The sequence below is a fragment of the Lagopus leucura genome, unplaced genomic scaffold (genome assembly GCF_019238085.1).
Source record: "Lagopus leucura isolate 7727_CA_CO unplaced genomic scaffold, USGS_WTPT01 Super-Scaffold_100024, whole genome shotgun sequence".
Lineage (NCBI taxonomy): Eukaryota > Metazoa > Chordata > Aves > Galliformes > Phasianidae > Lagopus > Lagopus leucura.
Genome location: NW_024962276.1, coordinates 5,436,409 through 5,459,745, shown reverse-complemented (window position 1 = coordinate 5,459,745; position 23,337 = coordinate 5,436,409). Strand labels below are relative to the sequence as shown.

Genomic DNA, 23,337 nt, shown 5'->3' with positions numbered 1-23,337 from the left:
TGGACCCGCACATTAGGCTCTGCCCCTGTTATCCGATGGGCTTTGCAGTGGAAAAATGAGAACTGGTTCCATTTGACTTTCAGCACTCACCTTTCTGTGGAAGTGCCTGGTATTGCAGCCAGGACACAGTAGGGCCGTTGAACCCCAGCATGGAAGATTTGCGTTCCAGTGAGCTGAAGGCACTGGTTGCTGTGCCTTGCAGTGGCTGTGCTCAGCGTGACCATGGGCAGCATGCAGGGGGCACAGTGACCATCCCACAGATGGAACGGATTTGACACGCATCATTGCATCCCACGTGGGCAGCAGTCACAAGCCAGCCCACGTGCCCCATAGACCCATTTGGCAACGCCATTATCCCCTACCATACCAGGTACCCGAAGGGGCAGCCCTGCCCATGGGCTCCCTTCTCCCATTCCCCTCCACATCTCCAACCTCTGATGCTCAGAGAAGGGCAGCTTGCGCAAGCATCGCCTGCTCTCCAGATAGCATCCCAGAGAGGAGAGGCTCCAGCTGCCAAGCTCACTTTGGGAACAGCACAAACCCATCCTGACAGAGCCCGGGGAGCCAAGCTCTGACCCGGCCCTGCACAGTACAGCCAGCGGGGCCCCCAGCCCGCCTTGGGGAGCGGCTCGGCCACATGTGCTGTGCCTCGCGAGGCCAGCAGGCAGGCAGGCAGGCAGAAGAGGAGGAAGTGATGCTCTCAGGCCCATCTGCGCGGGGCTGAGACGCGCTGCAGCTGGTGCGAGGCCCTGGCAGCGCTTGGAGCTGCCGTCTGCTGGGGTTTGCTGCTGTCTACGTTGAAACGCGGTGTTGGGGAGGGGGGTCGGTGGCACAGTGCCAGGCCCCGTTGCTTGGCCTTCTCTCCTCCTCCTCCTCCTCCTCCCTCCATGCTTTAAAGTCACATTTCCAGGCCAGACATAGAATTAATCTCTGGGCACTTCACATTGCTGGCAGAGCGAAGCAGGATGTGGGATCTTTTTTTCTTTCTTTTTTTTTTTTCTCTTTCTTTTTGCTCGCTCTCTCTCTCTCTCTCTGCGTCTTGGCTGACTTTTTTACCTCTCGAAGAATTTGGAAGGGCCGTGAGATTCCCCCCGCCCCCCCGCCTCGGTGCCGTGCAGTTTTTCAGCACGCTGATCACCCTGCTGTGGCTTCACCCTAATAGATTTCATATGCTGACACAGTTGACATCAGTACCAAACTATTTTACATGTGATCTGGTGTATTTCCTGAGGAAATCTGCAAGATATTTATTAAGAACTAATAAAATAAACCTCTCCATGAGCTTTTAGGTAGTTTTCAATTTTTCATGTCTCTCTCGTTTCCTCTTATCAATGAGTTTCTATTTTCTCCCTCCTCTCTGACCATCGCGAAAGGAAACAAAAATAAATGTTTTAAACCGTTCCTGAATGGACACTGGGAATATTTCTGTAGTGATGTATTAGCAAAGTCGTATTTTTAGTGCCGTATTGTCAAGACTAAAAATATCCCGCCGCAGTGCATCCTTTTTATAGGTCTTTGTGTGTGTGTGCGCGTTGAGTTTGCACCAGCGTGGAAGGGTCCGTCTTTGTACCGCTGCAGCGTTCCCTCCCCGTCGCAGCTGGACTCCATTAGGCCTTGAAAATTAAAGTAATCCTGCTTAAGAAAGAGAAATTAATCACTGCGGCAGAGCCGCGTTCCCCCAGCTGAGCCGGGATACCTGCGTGGCAGCGCTGCTTTGAGGCTCTCCATCAGCCCGGCGCTGCGGAGACGGTCCAGCGTGATGTGCGAGGGCTGCAGGCACCTGTGGGGCTCCTGTTTGTGCTGTAGCACCAGGATGGAAGCGCTCAGGGCTGGGAGCTGGGATATTTTCGCAGGAATTTAAACATTTTGGCTTGTGCACCCGTCTCTTTCAATTAAGTGTATGGGTGACGGAGAGGTGAGGTGGGAGCGGGGCTTGGGGGGCTGCCTTCCTTCTGTCCCCTGGGTGGGAGGACCCTGCTGTGAAGGCAAGCAACCGCACAGGGCTTTCAGATATCGTTTCTAAAGTGGAATGTATTCACCGCTCTGATAGTGGTGGCCTTAGGGTTGGCTCGGCACTGCAGGCAGCAGGCATCCTGCTTTGGGGATACGTGTCAGTGAGCCTGGGGACACCTGGCACTGGGAACCTCTCGTGCCATCTGCTGGCACACAGGGCTGAGCATTCCCTCACCGCCCCGCACGTCTGCAGCGCGCCGCTTCCCGTCGAGCAGTTGAGCGAAAGCAGTAATTAGGGCCCGTAAAATTTTATTTTATTAGCGAGAAGTGTTGGTGGGTAATTGGCCATAATTTGAACCCAGCCAGATTGGAGATTAATAAAAAAATAGGAGCAATCTCTTTACCAGAAGCAGCAGGGCTGTTAGCCCCGATCCCTGCCAGGGCGGGTGGGACGGATGGCGGCTGCGCCTGTGCCGTACCCGTCCTGGAGGGTGTTTGACACTGGCATTGGAAGAAAGGAAACCTTATTTTCCAAGAACTCTGCTCTTTCTCAGCTTGATAAGTATTTAAAATAAAAGCTGCACAATTGGAATTGGCAGAGCATCCTCATTCTTTTGTCTGTCTGTTTATTTTTTTCCCCTCATCCCTCGACATGTGTGCTACAGCCCACGGTTGCTACACCCCGAAGAACCGCAGCCCCGCGGCTCGGCAGGCGCTGCCCACCCTGGCCTGGCTCTTTGAAGCCCAGCAGAGCAGCGGGGCCCTGGACCCTTCCCAAAGTCAGGGGGCACGGAGGTAACGCTACAAAAAGTGCTTTTCCAGCCCCTTCACTCGCAGGGCAGCAGAAGCAGGAGTCGAGCTGTGGCTGTGCTGCATGGCCCCGAGCATCTCGCTGTTTGCAGGCTTTGTTAGAGCGGTCGGAATGCAGCCAGCAGAGGAGCACCCGTGCGTCCACTGCAGCAGCAATGTGAGCAATCAGTGCCTTCTCCACTCAGTGCATGTGGCTGAGCTGAGCCCTGCACACACGGCTGTCATGCCGTGTGAATCACACCCGGGAGCTGCTTCAGGTTACTAGTCCTGGGTGTTGCTTCAGGTTAGTAGTGCTTGTTTGCGCTTGGCAGCCTGGGCTGGAACCCAGTGGAACCGTTTCCCAAAGAATATTTTTGGTTTGAAAACTGAAGGTCAGCAGTTCGCAGGCGCCGTGCTCGCAGCCAGCTCTGTGGTTCTCCTCGTGCCACCGGGCCAGCAGCACTTGAAATCCCGATCAATCGATCTGCAACAATATGAAACCACGAGCGGGGCTGCCAGATAAAACTCCCCGTCTCGCCCCTTTTTCCCCACCCAAAGTGTCTTGCTGCCCGTATCCCCTTTCTTGCTGCCTGTCTCCTTCCCTCCCTCTCGGCTGTGTATTGGACTTTTTGTCTATCTTTTTCCATCTCTCTGTCTCTTTTCATAACAGTTTTTAATAATGTTTTAGTTAGTTCCAGCCTTTTCCCTCAATGGATCCCATTGGAAAATGCATTTGAAAGGAAACAGTTATACACTTCCCTTCCTTTGAAACTCTGTTGGCACCTTTTCCAGTGCAGTAAACCATACAACATGGATTTTCAAAGTTTCCAAACACAGACATGCTGGCGTTAAATTTATGAAAAAATATTTTATTCGACTGTATAGTAACTGTGAGTCTCTGAGCTGCTGGTCACAGTGAAACCAAAGCCCGCTTTGGAACTGCAGCAGGTTTTTGAATCTGTGCAGGGAACGTCGCAGTGCTGGAGCTGGGATGCTGAAGGGCTGTCGTGAGCTGAGCACGGCGGGTCGGGGCTCTTCTCTCTGCACATGGGAGTGGTGTAACCACGGCATCCATGAGTCGTGCCAACCCTGGCTCAGATCGCAGGAGAAAAGAGGATTCTGGCCCGGAGGCAGTGCGTGCCTCGTGCTTGTTGGTGGTGAGGAGGTTAATGGTGGTGGTTAATCCAGGTGTTCGGGGGGCTGTGGTGTTTGGGACCCGAGGTCCGGCTCCGTGTGAGCCGTTGGAGCACTGAGATCATATTTTCTAATATCGGGGCTCGGATGTTAGACTTCCTGGAATCGGTTCCCTGTGTGCTGTGGGTTTGTGCCTGCGGTTTCAGCCCTGCCAGCAGGGAATTGCTCACCCGACACCTGAGAACCTTCCTATGCGTGGCACTGAGCTTGTTCCAAATTTCCACAGGAGGAGCACACAGCCCCCATTCACCGCCGCTGCTTGGATGGGTGAAGCTGGCCGTGTCCGCGTGCGTAGCACTGCAAACCTCAGAGTGCTCTGCAGCTCCTCACTCGCCAGAGGTGTGCTGTGATGCAGACAGGGGCTCTCTGGCAATGCAGATGATGACGTGGCCAGAAGACCCTGGGCTCTGTTTTGCTGTTGTGCCATCACTTGTGTAAAACTCCTCTCCCTTCCCATGGCATTTCTGCAGAGAACTCGTTGGTTGCTTTCGCCGTCCTCAGGTCCAAACAACGGGATGGCAAAAACTTGCTTCTGTTTTGGTTCATGCCTTCTGCATGGTATCTCTAGTGTAGAGATGTATATATCGATAACGAATAATGAGTTTTCTAGATTTTGAGTGCTCACCTTGAAATACAGGAGATGGAGGTGTCCTGAATGCGTTGTCTTCCACGGGTTTCATTCGCCTTCAGTGCAGGGCTCTCATTAGCCGTGGTTGTAGCTGCAGTTGCCCAACATCTGCAAATCTGATCCCCTCTGTGTCGCTTCTGAGCTGTTAGGGATGTGCAAATACTGATGTGATGTGACGGGAGTGTGGGCCAATGACTTCTGGGGGCACTGGGGAGTGTGTGACCAAGGCAGAGACAGAACTGTGTTCTCCTGTATAGCACTGAGCCATCTCCATCCCCCAAACACAGTGCTTTTCTGCAGTCCTCAGCCTCACCGTGTTCATGTTTCAGCACCTGAGAAGGGTTCTTCAGGAGGGTCTCTGGCAACCATTCATTTCTGTGTCGACTGGAAAAGCCAGCATGAGGGTGGATAAGGTGATATGCCAGTAGGGCAACCATGCAGTGTCCAAACGTGATGAGCTTGGCTTGAACTTGCATGTCTGCTCTAAATCTGGTATTGCTGACCTCTGAATGCTCAACGTTGTGTCCGCTGGACATTTGTAGGGATGGGTTGGGGTGGCAGAAGCTCTCCCAGACCCCTCGGCCAGCCCCTGCCAAGCTGGTGGGTCCTGCTCCAAAGTGTGAAGGTGCTGGGGATTTCACTGCAATGGTCGAAGAATTTTGAACTTGAGAAGAACAATATATTTTCCCTAACCTCATTCTGGCAAATGGCTGAAGTTTTTTCGATGAAATTTTCCCAATAAATTTAGCTCGAAGAAAGCTTTTGGCATGAGGGATCGCAGCCTAAATGGTTAAAGTTTGGCAAAGTTGTTAGGAACTAAAACCAGGGGCTTATAATGGAAAGTGTTAGGTAAGCCTCAGTGTAGGCACTGTGTCTGGGCTGTGCCCTTGTCACAGGAGTGTCTGAGTGCTGGGAGGGTACAGCATGGGGCTGGCACCACCCAGAGGGATGCTGCAGGGGGCGAGGAGGCATTTTGGGTCTGGGCTTTGCTGCCTGGTAGAGGAAAGCAGGGGCCACAGACTTGGCTTTGCGTTCTGGCGTTTGCTTTGCAAACTGACCCAGCGGAGCTTGGGTCCCTCAGGAAGCTGTAAAAAGAAGAGCAGCAGCAAATGAGTGAATGTGTTGAAACGGAAGCTCCTCACTTTGCTGTTCCTGCCCCATCAAAGGCAGCTCTCTCCCAGAGCTCCTGTCTGCAGGCTCTTTCTCTCATTAACTTTCCCTCCAGGCACAGAACGCTCGCACCAGCAGAGGCACGTTGCAGGCTGCCTGCTCCAGCACAGCGATTGTCCTGCTACAACTTCACTCCGGCCTGGAGTAAACCTCTCGGGAAGCCCTGTTCACACCTCCTCCCACTGTAAATAACATCTGACACAGTGACAGCCGGGCTGGGATGCGTGCAGTGCTTTGTGGTGCTGCCTGGCTGCCTGCTCTCTGAGCGTGAGGATGCACGCTGCCCTTGCTGCCCATGCGGGTGAGGCTGTGGCTCTGTCTGTGTTTGGTCAGGAAGGATGAAAGATTGTGCAGACTAAGGGGTTTTGCCTATCAGGCTGCATCGTCCTGTTGTATATGTCTGTATCCTGCCTCACTGCAGTGCGCCTCGTTCCTTTTTATGCTTCTGATGTCCATGTTTGTTCTCCTTTTGGTGTAACCCTCACAGTGTGCCCCCATTCGTTCAGATGTACTCTGTGCACAGCCCTGCTTGTGTCTTGCACCCTGTTGCCCTTCGAACCACTCCAGCCCCATTGTGCTCATGCATCCTGCAGCACGATATGCGGCTGGTGCCAGGCTGGTCTGGAGCCGTACTGCCATGCCAACCTGGATTAACACACTTTCTTAGGAGCTGTTTAGGAGCCGTGCACATTTGGGCTGTTTCTGACCCTGCACAGGATGGTGCATATCCAGAAGTGACTCTGCAGCCTCACCGGGCTGCAGGGTGCAACCCAAGGTCCTGGCCCCGCCGCTCGGGTCAGCACCCCAAGCACATTGAGCTCTGAAGTGCTGCTCAGTGCAAGTGGAAATGGCTTCAATCTGTGTTTTGACTGATGGGTCTTTTCAGGAAATTTCTGAGAATAACATTTCTAAAAATGGCTGCTTCTTTCCACTGATATTTCCTGGAAAAGGCTGCAGTTAATTTTAAACCACTATCCTTTTCCCTTTTCAAGTGGAAATGGCTCTGAGCTTGTCCCCGAGGCTAGTGTCATTCTTTGTGCCCTAGCCTGAGTCGTGCAGCTGTGGAACAATGTGCTGCCCCTGGGCTCCTCTTGCAGGACAGGTCAGTTTGTAGGGCTGCAGAACTGGGGGACCTGGGGGGCACACTCAATGCATTCCTCAGCCATCCCTATAGATCGGAGTGGGCTGGCAGCAAGCAGCAGCCCCGGGGTGCTGGGAGAGCGTGGCTTCCTCTGTGGCTCTCGGGCAGGCTTGTTGCTTGGGGTGGGAATATGTCATTAATTTTTATACCTTCCCCTGTAAACCATCGACCCTTTTTATGATGTCATGAGGGATTCCTTAATTTTGCAGCTGCTTCCTGGTTACGTCAGAGAAGAGCCTCCCGTCCTCGAGCCCAGCACTGCAGTCCAGAATGGCTGGAAACAAATGAAGTGTTGAATATCTAATGGCTTCCACAGGGAGAGCTGCTCCATCCTCCCCAGGCCCCCAGCATTCCTCACCTCCCTCCCTCGGACAAGATGGGGTTTCAGTGCAGAGCAGAAGGAGCTGTGGGCTCCTGGGCAGCTCTGAGAGTGTGTGCAGCAGGTCTGGGTCCTGTGGCTGAGACCCTTGTGTGGCTTTCTGCCTCTCCGTAGGACAGCTTGCTGCAGGGAGATGGGCTGATGTGAAGTGGCTGTGGGAGGACTTCAGCCCTCTGCGTGCAGGTGGTGGCGTCTGCTTGGCTGCGGGGCTGCGTGTCCTCACTGCTGCCTGTAAATGTGGGGTCAGGGAGCATCCTTCCAGGAAAGCTGCCCGGTGCTCTTTGCAGGGCATCAGCCATGGGTGTGTGAGTGGGTTCCCAGGCTCCTTTGAGGGCAGATGAGTGCGTGTGTGACTCGCTGTTCCCAGCCAGATCTGGGAGTGCCCATGACTCACTGCTCCTCTTCGAGGGGGTGGCAGGGAAATGCCCCGCAGCCCTGAGCATCCCCGCTCTGCTGGGTTGTGTCCCATTCCCGGCAGTGCTGCTGTCCTTGCCCACTTCCTGCAGCCGGCCCCATCCCGGTGGGCTGCCAGCAGTGTGTCTGGCAGAGTGACTCACGGGGAAAACACTCACACTCGTGGGGCCTGGGGCCGAGTGATAAGAGAGCAACCAGATCGCCTTCAGGTGGTGTCAGCACGGTGGTCACCAGGCTCTCTCCTTCCCCGCAGGGCAGCAGCTGGCTGGTGAGTCAGCTGTCTGTGCTGAGCTGCTGACACATCCACCAGCGAGCCTTAGGCAGGGCTCACCCACAGCCTGTATCATCTTCAGGGCTGTGCCTGGAGAGCTGTTCGCTCAATTGCCTTTGCTTACGGTCCTTTAGAGCATCACCATGGAAGATGGGTTCAGCTATTGCTCCCACAGAGCAAAGCTCCGTCCCTGTGCCGGCACCACTCCAGGCTTCCCAGCCCAGAGCAAAGCTCGGGGTAATAAGGATGGGGAGGCCAACATGGAAAGCATCTTGCTAGAGCCCTTCTGACGCTTGACTGGAGCAGTCCAGTTCCTTGAATCAAAGTGACCTGCTCTCCTTTGAGCCTCTGCTAACGCCTGGTGGCAGCGTGTGTTTTAGCCATGCAGGGTTCACCACTCCTCATGCTGTGTGCTAGCTGGGATGGAGGCAGGAGCACAGACACGCTGTGTGCTGCCTGGGAGCTGCTGCAGCTCCTTGCCCCTCGCTTCCAGCAGCTGAGGCCACGTGGCTCTTGCAGGATTTCCTCCTGCACATGGCACTGGAGCGGCTGTGAGCAGCTTCCTCCAGCAGCTCCCCTTCCCCAGCCACGGCCATCCCCTACACGGCCGCTCTTTTCCCATTCCCATTTCCTGTGCCTGGTCTTGTTGCCCTAATAGAGCTTTGGCATTGCTGTTTTGCACACCCTAGTGGGAGAGGGGATGTGTTTATCACTTTTCCTGGAGATTATCTGTTTAAGCACTCTCTGACAGTTACAATAACAAGGGCAGCGCGTTGTGTTTCCCAGCAAAAGGACACTCGCTGCTGAAAGATGTATAGCACTAATTAGAAATACATAACATCCGGCCACATGGCAGCCTTCTCCCGGCCGCTCCATTTCCTGAGCTCAGACGACTTTGACGACAGTTGGTTTATGTTTTCCATGAATATAATGTTCTCAGAGAAACACAGATTTCTCCCCTTTACAAAAGTCCCCGCGCTCTCCGTCTCTCTCCTTGCTCTCCCCGCACCCTTCCCCTGCAGAGCAGGTAGATTTATGACTGCAGAAAGCCTGAGTCGGATCCTGAGTCAGAACAAAGCTGGCAGCTCATGCACGGGTTGCATCCGGGAGCCAGGTAGGTGTTTGCAGATGGAGCTGCAAAGGAAACTGCCCCTGCTCTTCGTGCTGGAGAAAGAAACCTCTGTCCTACATGCGGAGGAACAGGAGGGCTCTTCTGCAGCTCTGCAGCTCAGAGTGCTTTTGTGATCTTCAGAACCACCAGCCCGGCTGTGGTTCCTTGTTGCAGTCTGTGTTTGCAGTCTGATGCTCATCAGCTCCTGTTTTTTCCCATCCCATCCTACCCCATCCCATCTGCCTCCTTGTGCTCTCGGGCTCTCAGCAGGGTCCGCCCTCACAACCAGCAGCAGTGGGCAGGACAAGGACGTGGCTTTGGAGGTCCCCATGCATTGGATCGAAAAAGTTTGGTCTGCTGAGCGTAATGCAGGTTAGGTGTCAGGGTGGAAGATGGAGCATGCTCAGGGAGCTGAAATCTTAGAAGGTTTTAGCTGTTGAAATGAATTCCTATTGAATATGGAAAAACTGCTGTATTTGAGATGTTTATAGCTTGGCCACGCATGGACAGATTTCTAGTAGGTCAGGAAAACTCTCTGCTAAAAAGGTTATTCTGCAGCAAAACCTCAGATCCCCTTTCCAGGATTTGCAGTTGCTAGATTAGCTCTAGGAAAAGGTTGTAAGGGTTTTTTTTTTTTTCTAAAAAGGGTAAGCCACTGTCTTATTTCCTAGCCTCATTCTCACAAGTAGCCCAGCAGTTTTGGCTAAAATATTCCAGAAGAATTTGGGCTGAGAGAGGTATGGAAATGGCAGATCCAGTGGTTCAAGTCAAGTGGAAAATGGGGTCTGAGGGCTGCTGGTGCCCACAGTGCAGTGGTGAGGCTAGCAGCCTCATTTGAGGCTTTAGGGGAGGATGCGGGGTGACACCTGCAGCTGATCAGGTGTCAGCAGCACCTGAAGGCAGTTTGGCACTGGTCAGTATGGGCTGCAGGGTTTTGTTTTATTTGATAATGGGATGAGCTGGAGCCATAGGGAAAGCAGTTTGGGGTGCCTGCACAGTCCTGGGGTGCTACCACTCAGCATACTGTGCCCTGGGGACACAGCAGCGCTCAGGTGGCAGTGGGGTGGCCTCAGTCTGTGCCTGTGTAGGATGGGAAGCAAGGAGTCCAGCATTGAAACAGAGTAACGGGAGGAGGGAGCGTGGTGAAGACGACTGTAATTTCTTGAACTGGACTGTGGCCAGAGCTCTGGGACTAACACTCTTAATTGTGGGAAAGGCTTCATGAAAGAGATTTACTGTCCCGGAGTGGTCACATCTTTAGTTTTATGTTTCCTCCCAAAGCTGACAACCCTGCAGGCAGGCGCTTCCTACCATCGCTCGGCGGCACCAGCACGAGGAGCAGAGCACCCTCGTTGGGCAACCGGAGGCCAATGGAGGGGAACAGGGGCAGAGGGGATTTGGGGCCAGGGGCTGCCTGTGAGGCTCAGCATCTTCTTTTGCCCCAGCATGGGCAGCCCGCCATGCCCATGGTGCCATGCCCACGGTGCCGCAGGCTGTGCTAAATGCAACCCACGCCCGGCTCCAGGCAGCTCCCTGCAGCCAGCGTCCCGCTGCTCACTGCAGCCTCAGAAGTGGTTTCTGGCTGGGTGTAGATGTGCCGAGGGGATTTGCTGTCACTCGGAGCCAGCTCTGTTTGGAAGAGCTGTGGTCGTGTGGCATCTACTTGAGTAACAGCTTCAATTAAGCTCTCTTGACAAGCTGTTGTGTGACGGCTGAACTAAATGGGAGGAGCCCCCTCCTCAGCTGCTGAGGTTAAAACTCCAGCAGGGACAGAGATCAAACATGCAGCTAATTACCCTTTTAGCACTTAAACATGCCCTCCTCCTCCAGGGGAAGGCATCATCTCCAAGCAGCAGCTTCTGTGCTGAAAGCCCCGAGCACTGGCTCAGCACGAGGGGTATTTTTGGGTGTGATGAGGACAGCGTGGCTGCAGCCTCACCCTGCTCCCATAGCCACCTGCTTCTCCCCATATGTGCAGCAAGTGGGCCCAAGGCAGGTGTGAGGAATCGCCCATTCCCTGCTACGTGGGATGCACAGAAGGGGGCTGTGTAGGTGAAGTAAAGAGGGATCGTCTGGCTGTTCCCCACTAAAATCTCTTTCTTTCTCACAGAGTGCATCTCTGAGGACTGCCGCTCTGTCATCCAGGAACAGGCCACGGCCCTGGGGCTGTCCATGTTTGCACTCCTGGTGAGGAGATGCACCAATCTGCTAAGAGAATGCATGCAAGGTAAGGGCTCACCAGCAGGACTCCGTGCTCCCACCCCTGGGGCAGCATGGAGGGGGAGGCTGAGACCTCATTCTTTGCTTTTTTGTGCACTCCTTCCTCTCTGCTGGGGTCCTGGGTTTCTTCTCCAGCATCCCAGGCTCTGCATCACTTGGCATGAGGTGTACTATAAAACTGCTAAAAATATTTGGAAGAAATGGATGGATGCAGAGCATGATTTCTGCCAGATATTGGGAAATCCCAAATCCCAGGGACCTCAGGACCCTGCCTCTGTGATGCTGGCAGTTGCTGTCCTCATAGATGGATTGGACCCATCCTGGCTTACTCCGTGAGCCACTCCATGTAGGAAAAAGAGCTCTGCCTTTGATCTTGCACCTTCAAAGCTGGGATGTTGGGGTCTATGTTGTGCATTCCTTGTCCCTGCCTGAGACGGAGGGGCTGCATGAGCCTGGCTCAATGAGCTCCTCTTGTCTTTGTAGTTCAGCCACAAGAGGAGGAGCAGGAGGATGAGGAGGATGACATCAAGGTCTCTGCCTTGCCCCAGGACCTGAAGGAGCTGCTCCCCAGTGTGAAGGTCTGGTCAGACTGGATGCTTGGCCACCCAGACACCTGGAATCCGCCACCAACTTCTCTTGAGCTCCCCAAACAGTACGTGCATCCTCTGCTCTGTCTTGTAGTTCCTCCTCCCTACTCAGGCTCCTCGTGCCACCTTTCCCCCTCGCTCACACTTGTTCCTGGATGTGGCACTCTGCGTGCAGGGGACACTCGGTGAGGACTCATCACCTTCAGTGTCACAGTGACAGGTGTCCAGCTTTGGACACTGGGGGTGTGAAGGGGCTCTGAAGGTTCTGGCATGTGCCTCTTTGCTTCTGGCTGTTAGGAGATGAGCCGTGAGCTGGATTTTTACCTTGTGCTTAGGGTTTGTGTCTGCTTTATTGGGATACATCTCCTTCAAGCCCAACCAGCTCAAAGACAGAGCCTTCTTCTCTGGAAGGAGGTAAGTCCATTTGCAGCATGAGCATTTTACTGCCTGTTTTTATCTGAAACAGGCAAACCTTGGTCAGGCTGGGCTGGCCTGGAGCCGCTTGCCTGTTCCCGGAGCTCCAGAAGTCGCCTCCCTTCAGCTTCAAGCACAGCTTGCCTCTACCCCCACATCACAAAAAAGGGTTAATTTTCTAAACTGGCCGATTCCAGCCCATTAGTCCATAATGCGGACTAGGCAATTTGCATATTTTTGGACAGAAAATCAAGTAAAAGGGCCAAGTATGGAGTATGCGAAGCAGTGTCTGAGCATGCTCCGTAGCTGCTTTCCCGCAGGATTTTCCATCTGCCTCCGGTACTCCGGATCCAGAGCCTGAAATCACGTCTTATTGTTAATCCAAAGGAGCCAGAACCCAGGGTGATGGGAAGGCGCATTAAGAGTAATCCAGCAAAGTGGCTTAACCATTAATGGGTCCCCGCTCCGTGCGTCAGGTCCAGTCCTGCTCTCCTAGTTTATTGCCTCTACTCCAGTTCTTTTTCATTTGGCTGAGGAAATGGAAATCTCACACAGGAAGTTCTGGGCCTCATTTTGTGGAGATGGAGTCTGTTTTCTGTTTGTCGGCTGCTCGGTGTGGGACCGTTGCCTGCTCATGTGAACCGCTGCCCATCTTTGGGCAGGAACTCAAACTGGGATCTGTCACGTGCGCCTGTTTGCACCAATCCCCCCTTCCACTGCGCAGAGAGCCGCCGAGCCCTTGGCGACGGGCAGCCTCGAGATGGAATTTCTGATCGGGCTCGCGCAGCCGGCGCTTGGCGCCTTCCAGGGATGAGCTGCCTCCCCTGCTGTGGGTGAGGGCTGTGGTGTGGGCGCAGGTCTGCTGCGTCCCCCTGGGGTACTGGAGCAGGTGCAGGCTCCCGGTTGCCCAGCAAGGCGATGGGCTCTGCTCCGTCAGGTCTTGGGTTGCCCAACGGAGAGAGGGTCTTTGTCGTGCTGCTTGCCCATCTGGCATGGAGGTGGCTGAGCTACGCTCCTCATCCCGTCTCTGAGTCTCCATTAGGGTATGGGCAGCCTTCCTCCCACCTCCTCTTTGGTCCCCCAGCCCTGCCCGTGGCAAGGGGGTTAGCTGCTTTCTCAGCCCAGAGCTTTGTGTACCCAAGTGTTGGTGGTCCGGGAGAAGCTGAGCACCCCCGGAGCTGCAGGGAACCAGCTCTGCTCTTGGGCATGACCTGGGACTTGCAACGTTTTCCCCAGAGGTAGGAAAGGAAGAGGGAAGCACTCGTTTAGAGTTTCAGCTCTCTATTGACAGAAGCATGCTGCCTCGCCTGGGGCTGCTCAGTAACCAGGTAGAGTCACCAAGTCTGGGGGTTTGGATAGGAACGGCTTCAAAGGAGCTCAGAAGTAAAACATGGGTCAGAGCAGCAGGCGCGCTGGAGGAAGCCAAGGTTTGTGGGCAGGGTGAGCTCAGAAGCAGGGAGAGCATGAAGGGAGCACGCACAGATGCCAAGTTGCAGAACTCTGAACAGGGGCCTGCTGGGCTGTTGCATGTGTGCTCTGTGCCTTCCAGCAGAGGGACGTGCCACCAGGTCCCCTTAGCAGGCTCTGTCCTTCAGCAGTGCCAATGGAGAAGCTTTGGGGACGTACTGAGACCGCCTCCCAGCACCCTGATGCCGTGACTCAGGAAGGGGACAACAAAAAACCCCCTAAAGCACAGCAGCACCCTGCAAGGATGCCACGAATGTGCAAATGTTTCTGGAAAAAAACAGGCCCCATACCCACCTGGCAGCCCACCAGGAGCAAAAGGCCTGGCTCAGAACTTGCATCAAAGTGCAGCTCATCCGGGGCCAGCACTGCTGCCAGAATGATGGCCTGGGCTCAGGGCCAGCAGGGCAGCTTGTCAAGCCTCCACCAGAGCCGAGGGCCTGGGCTGCTGGGGCTCTGCATCCCAAGGCCTCCACTCGTGCTGTGTTCGCCATGTTCGTGATTGCTGGGTCTTAGTAAGTGAGAGAGCTGGGGGACTTTGAGAACGTCTAAACTCAGCCCAGCTGTGGCAGTTGGTTTATTGCTTTCAGCTGGTACTTGAACCCAGGTCCTGGTCTTGGAGTCTTTCCCAGGTTTAATCCCCGGAGCTTTCTCTGCAGCTGTATGACACTGCGCTGACCCCGAATGAGGATAGGAAAATAGAAACGGTGCCAAGCCAGAGTCTCTTTTTCATTTGGAGTCTGGCTGTCTGCCCATGACCAGGGTTACATAATGGGAAACATAGCTGGGGCTCTGGAGAGCCCGCGTTTCACCACGCTGCCCAGACCTTCGCATTCTGATGCTATATATCTTCCTAATTGTAGCTCGGATGCATTTATCACACTGCTGGATTTGAGTCCATACAATAAAAAAAAACACGAAATTCCTTTGCTCTCTGCTTTCCCTGTTGGACAGACGAAGGGAAAGGTGCGAGGGGTGAGCGCTGCATGCAGCGCAGAGCCACGTGGGCTTCGCAGGGCAGGAAGGGAATTTTGGAAGGCTCCATCTGTGGGTCTGTGTCCTGGCAGGGATGTGGGGATGGAGCTGGCTCTTGGCAGGCATCTCCTCCCAAGCTGGGCACCGGCAGCCAAGAGGGAAAATCTTTCCCCAAAAGCTCTCCTTGCTCTGTCACGTGAACCCAAGTGATCACACCCAGGTGTGACTCAAAGGATGTGTTGAGAGTTGTTTTTAAAAGATCAAAATTGAGATGTTGAGTTTATTTGAGAGGCAGGGCTGTTCTTTCCCTCTACGTCTCTGGGAGGCGAGGGACTCAGCAAGTTTTGCATGGCTCTTCTTTCCTTTGGGTTTTCCAGGATGGGAGCTGAACCCAACTGTGGACATCTCTGCCTCAGGGATGGTTGCTCCAGACCAGACTACATGACTGGAGATGTTTCCAAGTCTTCTAGATGCTCACAGCTCTCACTTCAGTGTCTTAAAACACATGTGACTCATGGCAAACGTTGCGCTGAGGTTGGAACAGGAGGTGTTGGAGCAGTGTGTGCCATAGCCCTCGGCTGGTAGCATCTCTCAGACAGGCTGTCCTCAGGAGAGCCTTACAGAGATGGGGTGATGGCAAAGCCTAGGGGAGCAAGACATTTCCTAAGGCAGACGTGAGTGGAAGGTGAGCCTCCAGGGAGCTGCTGCTGTTGGGGTGAACGTGTCTCCTTTTGGGGTGTATGGCTGAAGAGCTGAGTTAGGCAAAGAAAACTTCTCTACGCTCTGTTTTATTGCTGCAGTGAATCCATTGCTTAAAGCAATGCAAGAATTGATAGGGAAGCCAATGGCTGCCCAGACTTGTTTGCCACTGGGCTGACCCTGGAGAATCTGCTCTCCTTCCATGCTTGCAGTGAAGGGCCTCTCAGTTTGCAGAGGCTGTCTGCAAGCATTTAAAAATGGTTAATTTAAACCAAGTATTAAATTGAATCCAAAAGCTCTGAGCACATTCTGGAGCTTACCTTCCCAGAGAGATCTGCCAGATCTCTCTCATCACATTGGACTTGCAGAGAAGCGTCACTGAGATGGCAGCCCCCACTGGGAGGGATGGACACTGTCTTGGGCAGGGGTGTCAAGAGTTTACTGGAGACTAAACGGAAAATCCCTTTTGCAGATTTCAGCCTTGATAGTAATGCTGTCCACCAGAATTTCCCTATCAAGACATCAAAGCGAGGATTCGGAGGAGTCTCGTTAGCGTAAAGCTGGCTGAGAGTGAAGGTAGAGCTGGGTGGAGCAGAAGCCAAAGAGATAGGCTGTGTGTCAGTGCAGGGGCTGGGAGCAGCCACACACCTCAGGGAGGAGTATGGTGGCACTTGGGTGACCAGAGGGACCACGTGTAGGGCAGAGCAGGGAAAAACCAGTGATGCCAAGGGCAGAGCGATTGAAAGAGTGTCCCGCTCTGACCCCGGGGTTGTCTCCGCTGAGCAGGGCGAGCTTGGGGCAGAGCTCCCATCTCACCTCCCTTTTTGTTCCTTGCCTTGAGCCCGGCGAGGCAGGGTGGGAAGGAGGGAAGCTGGGAGCAGGACGTGGGCTGTGTGTGGTGCTGGGAGGCTCCTGGCAGCGGGCGCACGGCCCCTCATCCCCCAGCCCACACCGTTTGCCATCTGCACGGCAGCGCGGGCCTCGGGAACACAATGCAGGGCTTCTTTTGCTCCTCTCTTTCCGGGTTTGTTCTGCAGCTGTGGAGTTTGACTGTTAGTGTTTAAACAAGCTGGTATTACACAGGAAATGGCCACCTCCACAGGCCCCCGCAGGCTTGTAACATGGGGTCATTGTACTTGATATTAATCACCAGGCAACCCGCTCCCCCGGCCAAGATGGTGGTGGGTGTGAGGGCCCCACTTTGGGCTCTGGGCCTCGGTGTGCATCTCCACGTGCCCCCCACGGCCCTACGGGCATCATCCTAAGTGGGGGCTGTCCTCATTGGAGCCCTGGCCACGCATCTCAGCCTGCACTTGTGCATGGCCGGGCCGCGTCCCGTCGGCGTGCAGCTGGGCTGCGCTCGCACTGACAGCTACATTAAACCTGGAATCCTGAGGCAATAAAAAAGAAATTAACTCTTTTTTTTTTTCTTTTTTTTTTTCCTTTTTCCATTTTTTTTTTCCCCGCTCATCCTGGTGGAATAAGCAAATGGAAACGGGTCTGTGGGGAAGTGAATGAACCCCCCGTTCTGAAGGAAGACCTCGCGCTCAACCCCTCCTCGCTTCCTCGCTTAAAAGCTTTGGGATCTGCAGGGCTGGGCTTGGAGTCAGAAAGCATTCAGCTGTGGCCTCAGTGTGTTGGGATGGGGCAGCAGGAAAAGGGCTTTGGCCAACGAGAGCAGGGGAACCGCTGGGACCCCTCCTCAGGGGGTGGTGCTGCCCTGCGGAGGGGGAAGCGAACCAAAGGGAGAGGCAGCAAACGGTCAGAGGTGCAGAAATGTGGTGTGTGCTGGCTGCTGCAGGGCTGCTCGGGGTTGTGTTGTTGCGGGAGCTCACTGCCCGCCACAGCAGAACTGTGGTTGCATTGAAGGAAACCCAGCGTGGAAACCTAACACGTCCAGCACAAATGACAGATGTGGCCAGGCCCCGTGAAGCCGTAGGGAGCTGAAGATGAAGGGGATAAAGTGACGGGGAATGCTTGTATAGGGTCCAGGGGCTGGGGGACTGCAGGATGCTGACAGCATCAGCTCACAGGACAAGCAGTGAACCTTGAGGAGGGAGATGGCCCCCGCACGATGCATTCCTTCCTTCTCCATCCTTGCCCCACGCACCTGGGAGCAGCCTGTGCATCACTGCAGCCCCTGCTCTGTGCCCCAGCCCTGCGATGTGACTGGGTGCATGCAGCCCAGCCTGGCTGCCAGCAGGGCACTGGGGGAGGGCTGAGCCTCCCAAGCCCTGCGCATCTCCCATGGGCAGAGCTCGCCTTGGAGGTGGCCCAGAGCAGCCCTATCACATCCGGTGCTTGTCTCTGCAGCCCGGGCCGGAGGATAAACTATCAGGGCTGTGGGGCAGTGGATCATTCCTCTTATTATTTTCTTCTTTTGCAGATAGGGGTCGTGGAAAGTTCAGTTCCTTTTAACCCTCGCAGCTCTGTTTATTTTCCAGCTGGTAGCACAAACGCAACGTTTCCCATTACATCACAAAGGGCCTCGGACAGATCCCTCCGAAAAAACGTGTTGCAACTGTTTATTTTTTTCCATATTTAAACATTTCTGACAGCCAGACCTGGCCGAGCCAAGCGATGGAGCTTTGTGAATGAACCCAGCTCCTGGTGTCTGTGTGCAGAGGGCTTTGAAGGACCTCTTCTCCTCTGCAGCGTGCTGGCTGGGGCTGGCTCAGGGACGTGGGCGACTCTGCGTTACATGTGTGCTGATTACGTGCCGGGCTTTGATTAATGGCTGCTCATTCTGCCTGGCTCCCAGGACGCTCTTGAAAACAAGATGTTTCATTTCAGTGCGCTTTCCTGGTACACTGATTCCCGTAAATAACCGAGTGCAGACTCTGTCCACCTGGAGCAGTTCAAAGAGCGGGGGGGGGGGGGGGCGGCCTCCCTCCAGCCCTTGGTCACTGCTGCACCCTGGGTGATGCTGGCTGCTCTGTGCTTCTCGGTGCTGCCCCACCTTCCTCTGTTCTTCCCAGCTCATAGGCTGAAAGAACCCTCCAGAAGCGCTTCTAGAACTGGGGCGAGCAGTGCTGTATGGCAGTGCAGTTGGCATGGCCCAAGCCGTGGGGGTGTGCGATGGGGATGCACTCCCATGGGCTGCCCATGGCCTCAGTGCTACCGAGAAAGGTGAGACAGCGCAGGGACAGCTCTGCAGGTCGCTCTCAGGCGTTGAAACCATGGCCAAAAGCAAAGCACGAGTTAACGCGACGAGACTGAGGTTGAGCTGCAAACTTTCTCAGCTTTAGAGCGTGGCTGCAGCGCGTGCTGGCAGCAAATACCAGCCCCCAGTGCTGCCTTTGCCCCCGCAGCAAGATGAGTTTGTCTTCCCAGCAGGCTTGGAAATAGAGCAGCGAGAGGCATTTCTCCCAGCTGGAACGGGCTGGGCTCCCTGGGGCTGCTGGGGAACCGCTTCCCGCGTGCAGCGTGGGGCAGAGCAGCGGGAAGGGCCGAGCCGTTCCCATGCAGGGGGCAGGAAGGGTCGGTTGGAGGGCTGAGAGCCCTCGTGGGGTCGGTGCCAGTGCAGCTGTGTGCAGAGCCCTCCCCGTGGGCACGGCTGCAGCAGCGCGGTGCGGGGCGGCGTGCGTTGCCTCGTCTCACCTCTCTGGTATTCGCCGCAGCGTCGCGAGGCAACTCCCAATGCATTCCAGCCCCGAATTGCTCACGTCTCTCCTCGTTCTCCCAGGGTCTCAGTAGATGTGTGGGCGACGCTGGCTGACTTCTGTAACATACTGACCGCAGTGAATCAGTCGGAGGTGCCCTTGTACAAGGACCCAGATGACGACCTTGCCCTGCTCAGCCTGGAAGAGGATCGGCTGCTCTCGGGCTTCGTTCCCCTGCTGGTCGCCCCCCAGGAGCCCTGCTACGTGGAGAGGACCTCGGACAAGGTCAGCAGTAGGCCAAACATCCCCCCTCGATTCCTCCAGACTTTTATTCTTGGGAAGTTTTCTGTGCAAACGGAACACGATTAAGTCATTGAGAAGGGTGTTAAGGGAAAATATCGACCTTTCAGCCGCTGACATCCAGCTCTGTGTCATGAAAACCCCTCTCGACTTCCTCTGGTGTGTGTGTGCTCGCTGGCATGTTGTATATACGATCATTTCCTCACTTGTTTAAATAGTGCAGCTTGTGTTGGCAGTGCTCTCAGTGCACTCCAAATGGTTTGCATCATGCTTAAAGCACCCTCCCCCTCCCCCCAGCCACAAAACTCTGCCTTAGGAAAGCAGCCAGGACTTTTTTCCTTCTCTAAAGAGGAGAGTGATAAATAGGTGACTAGAGAGAAGCAGACACCATGTGTTAACGTACAAAAGGCTTTTAGGAATATGAAGCATTCCCCACTGCCCGCTCTCTATTTTCCTTTCTTTGCTCTAGGAGCCCATTCTAGCCTGAACTTTCCTTCGGCTGTTTGTTTTTAGAATAATGAAATCAGTTCCCTTGTTGATGTGGGGTTTGGGGTCTGCTCTCTGCCACCACCTGGCCAGGAGGGACCTGGGGGCTGATACTGTGCCTGAACCTGGGAGGTGGGGGGACGAAGGAGGCACAATGGCATTTGTTTTGCACGCCCTCGGAGGCACGGCAGGATGAGAGTGGCTCTCAACAGTTTCCTGCTCGCAGGCAGAACTGCAGCAGCAGCAGTGTTGCTGTGCTGCTTCGCTGGGCAGTCGGTGCTGTAGGAGGAGAAGTGGGGTGCAGGGCTGGTGGGAGCCTGCTGGTAACAGTGGCAGTGTGTGCTCCCATGTGCCACGTCTTGACATCTTCCTGAAGTGACCGTGAGAAATTGAGGACCTTTGTCACAGGGGGGACCCAGGAGGTGCAAATTTCTCTTTCACTTCTCTGTCTGCCCTGCCCGTGCTCACAGTGCTGCCCGCAGCCCCACTAAAACTGAAAGCCTTCCAGTTTTGGGGAAGCATTTTAGTTTAGGAAGTCGCTGGCAAAAAGGATTTTCAAGTTTTGTGTTCGGGGAGGTCAAATAGCGAGTACATCTCTGCTCTAAGGTAGCACAGCTGCACTGTGTGTGGCGTTGTCCTGCTGGGGACAGTCCCATTACCCCTCTCCCTATGCATGGGCTCCTTCCTCCAGGCACTGGATCTGGGCTGTGCCCCATGACATGTGGGAGGGAGCTGTTATTCCCCAGGGTCTCAGTGCTGTAAGCACGCAGCAGTTCATTCAGAGTGCCATCTACCTGCCCTGCCAAGCACTTGCGCTCAACGTGCGTGAAAAAGGAGAAGCATCTCTGTGCTCCTGCCGCACCTGAGCTGCAGAGCTGACATTTGTCACAGTCTTGAATCCCTTTAACATCCCATAAAGAAACTGTGCAACCAGTGGAGCTGGTGTCCATCCCAGTGCAGCAGCAGGCACCCAGCCATGCAGCGTGCGATGGGACTGAATCAGTTACCTGGGAAGATTGCACATCCTGGAGAGAAGGAGCCAGGCTTGGATGTCCTGGCCTGTCTACCACATTAGGTTTTTTTTTGGGGGGGGGTTGTTTTTTTGCCTCCTCAGTGGGTTTGGTTTGGTTTGAAAGTAACTGACATTAGAACAGTGATCCCACCCAGCACAATGGGGTGTTGGCTGGAATTGGTGCAAGTCTGGGAGCCCCTGTAGAGTGCCCCTTGTGTTGTGCTGCCTGCTGGTCCCTCTGCCTAGCACCAGGCACATCACACCCAGGTGGGTTTCTTCCACCCAGCAGTGCTAACGCTGCCCATGCTGAGCAAAAGCATCAGGTGCTGCAGGGGCTCTTCTTGATCCAATGTGAAGCAGCAGGTGTGTGTATTCCCTTTGAATATGGGTGGGGGGACAGGTGAGGTGGAGCAGAGAACCCATCAGCCTGACTTCCAGGAAGGAGCTGAAAGAACTGAGGCGTTTTAGACTAGAGAAAATTGAGGGAAAATGCGGCTTTCAGCTGGAGAAAAGGCTGTTGTGGGAAGGAGGAGAACAGGCTGTCCTCCAGCTCCGTGCTGAACAGCGCAGGAAGGAATGGGCATAAATTGCAGCAAAATAGATGAAGATGAGGTTTGAGGAAAGGCTTCATTCCTTAGGGTTGTTAAGCACTTGAAAGTAGGCTCCTGTGCGATGGTGTAGAATCTCTTCAGCGTTAAGAGACTTGTAAAAGCAGGGTGGGTGGCTCTTCTCGTACAGCTTGGGTGGAGGTGAGCTGCCTTGGAAGCAAAGTAACCTCTTTGAACCTTCCTACCCCATTGCATGTGGTTTGGTAATGCTGCAGAAAGGCACAGGAGTGGCGGCAGTTGTGTAATGGCAGCGCTGTGACGGCCGTGTTGCACTTTCCTGCAGTTCAGGACCCTGGTTCAACTTAACAAGAGGATCCATGAGTGCAGTCCTCAGTCTCCTGCTCTGCTCCCTGCCCTCTCAGTGTGCACAACCCAGGCAAATCTCGCTCTGCAGCAGTCCAGTCGTGTTGCAGGAAGTTTCCTGTTTGTGTGCTTTTGTCTGTTCCTGATTGACCAAGCTGCAAGCAGGTGAGAAATGGTATTTCTGTGCAGCAAGAACTCTCTTTTCAGTGCTGATTTTACATTGCTGGTTAGCAAGAGTTATTTTTCTGCACCTGGTTGCTTTCGTGTTCTCAGGCTTGGCCCAGTTTCCAAGCTATGTTCACAACAGGTCTTTGCCAGAGAAGCAGACAATGTTCTGCTCTTTGTGTTGCACCCTGTCAATGTGCTGGAAGCTGGGAGGAGGATTCTGGTGTACCAGAGAGGCTCTGGGAAGCTGATGTGCTACCTCTCCTATTGCCTGCATGGCTAGGAAGAGTCTGTTCCCTCTTTGCACCAGTCTCACCTTGCTTACTGATACTGACTTGCACTGCAGTTTCTCAATGAATTTGGGAAAACTCAGGGGAAGGGAATCTGTTCAAAAGCAAGAGTGGAGAGTATTGGGCTTAAAATGGTGTGAGGTTATTGGCTCCACCAAGAGGATGGCTGTTTTGTAAGCTGTAAAGGACAAAACACTGTGCTTCCCACTTCTTTTTGTTTTCCGTGACCCATTTAGCAGATGGAGTTCACGATTCAGCCAGAGTTTCTCAGCAAGTTTTTGAGCATTTGGCCTGGCTCTTATTTTGAGTGAAAATGTTCTGACTCCGTTCGTTGCCATGAAGCTGTGCGTTAGGATTCCTGCTGGAGCCAGTGTGATACTTAGAGCTTCCCGTCGTCTCCTGCACTGTCATTGAGGCTGTAACCAACAAAAGCTGTCTCCGGGGTGAACATAACTTGGTGATGTTTTCCTGGGCGTATGTTGGGCAGATATCCACTGCAGCTTGTGTGATGGAACACCACCGAATGTACCAGTCAACAGCAAACTATGCAGCCTGGTGCCTGGGCTGTCAGACTGCGTCTGCAGCGCTCGCAGCCGAAAGAAACGCTGCCAGTAATGGGAGCCCATGGTGAAGGGCCTCAAACTCACCCAGCGTCGTGCCCTGCAGGAGCATGGAGCAGCAGCGTGGCTGAGCTGGGCTGCAGCAAGAGAGGAGGTGATGGCTGTGGCTTTGCCAGGCAGTGGTGTGTGTGAGCTGTGAGTAGGTCTGCTCTGGGTACATTCCTGGGGATGTGGGGCACATCCTGGATTCCTCAGCTGTCATCCTGGTGTCTGGGGAGCATCCTGCTGTGCAGGGTCCCTGTAGTGCTGGTGGCAGGGCTGCAGGAGGGCTGTGCAATAGGGAGGTCCTCGGTGGAATCGTTCATCGTTTGCATCCCTGCAAGTTCCTCCTGTGCTCAGCATCCCCCTCTGAAAGCTGCCCTGCCCAGAGGCAGCTCTGCCCCATTTCCCAAGCAGGGAGACATGGAGGAGAAAGCGTTAATGTCCCTTCCCACAATAAACCTCCCTGCATGGGGGGTCCTGAAATCCGAGCCTCTCCCTCCTCCCCCAGCCCTGACACACGTTAATAAAAGGTTTTTAAACGCCAATAAAAAGGCAGCAGC

At 54.3% G+C, this 23,337-nt stretch overlaps 1 protein-coding gene across 2 annotated transcripts in view; it reads left to right on the top strand.

Moving 5' to 3' along the window:
- SMG6 (SMG6 nonsense mediated mRNA decay factor) overlaps positions 1-23,337 on the top strand; it is a 90,634-nt gene that overhangs the window by 33,970 nt on the left and 33,327 nt on the right. For both annotated transcript variants that reach the window (XM_042879397.1, XM_042879396.1), the window contains exons 11-13: positions 11,161-11,277; positions 11,754-11,922; positions 19,095-19,296. In XM_042879397.1, the coding sequence (XP_042735331.1) occupies positions 11,161-11,277; positions 11,754-11,922; positions 19,095-19,296 (488 nt within the window). The remainder of the gene's footprint in view (positions 1-11,160; positions 11,278-11,753; positions 11,923-19,094; positions 19,297-23,337) is intronic.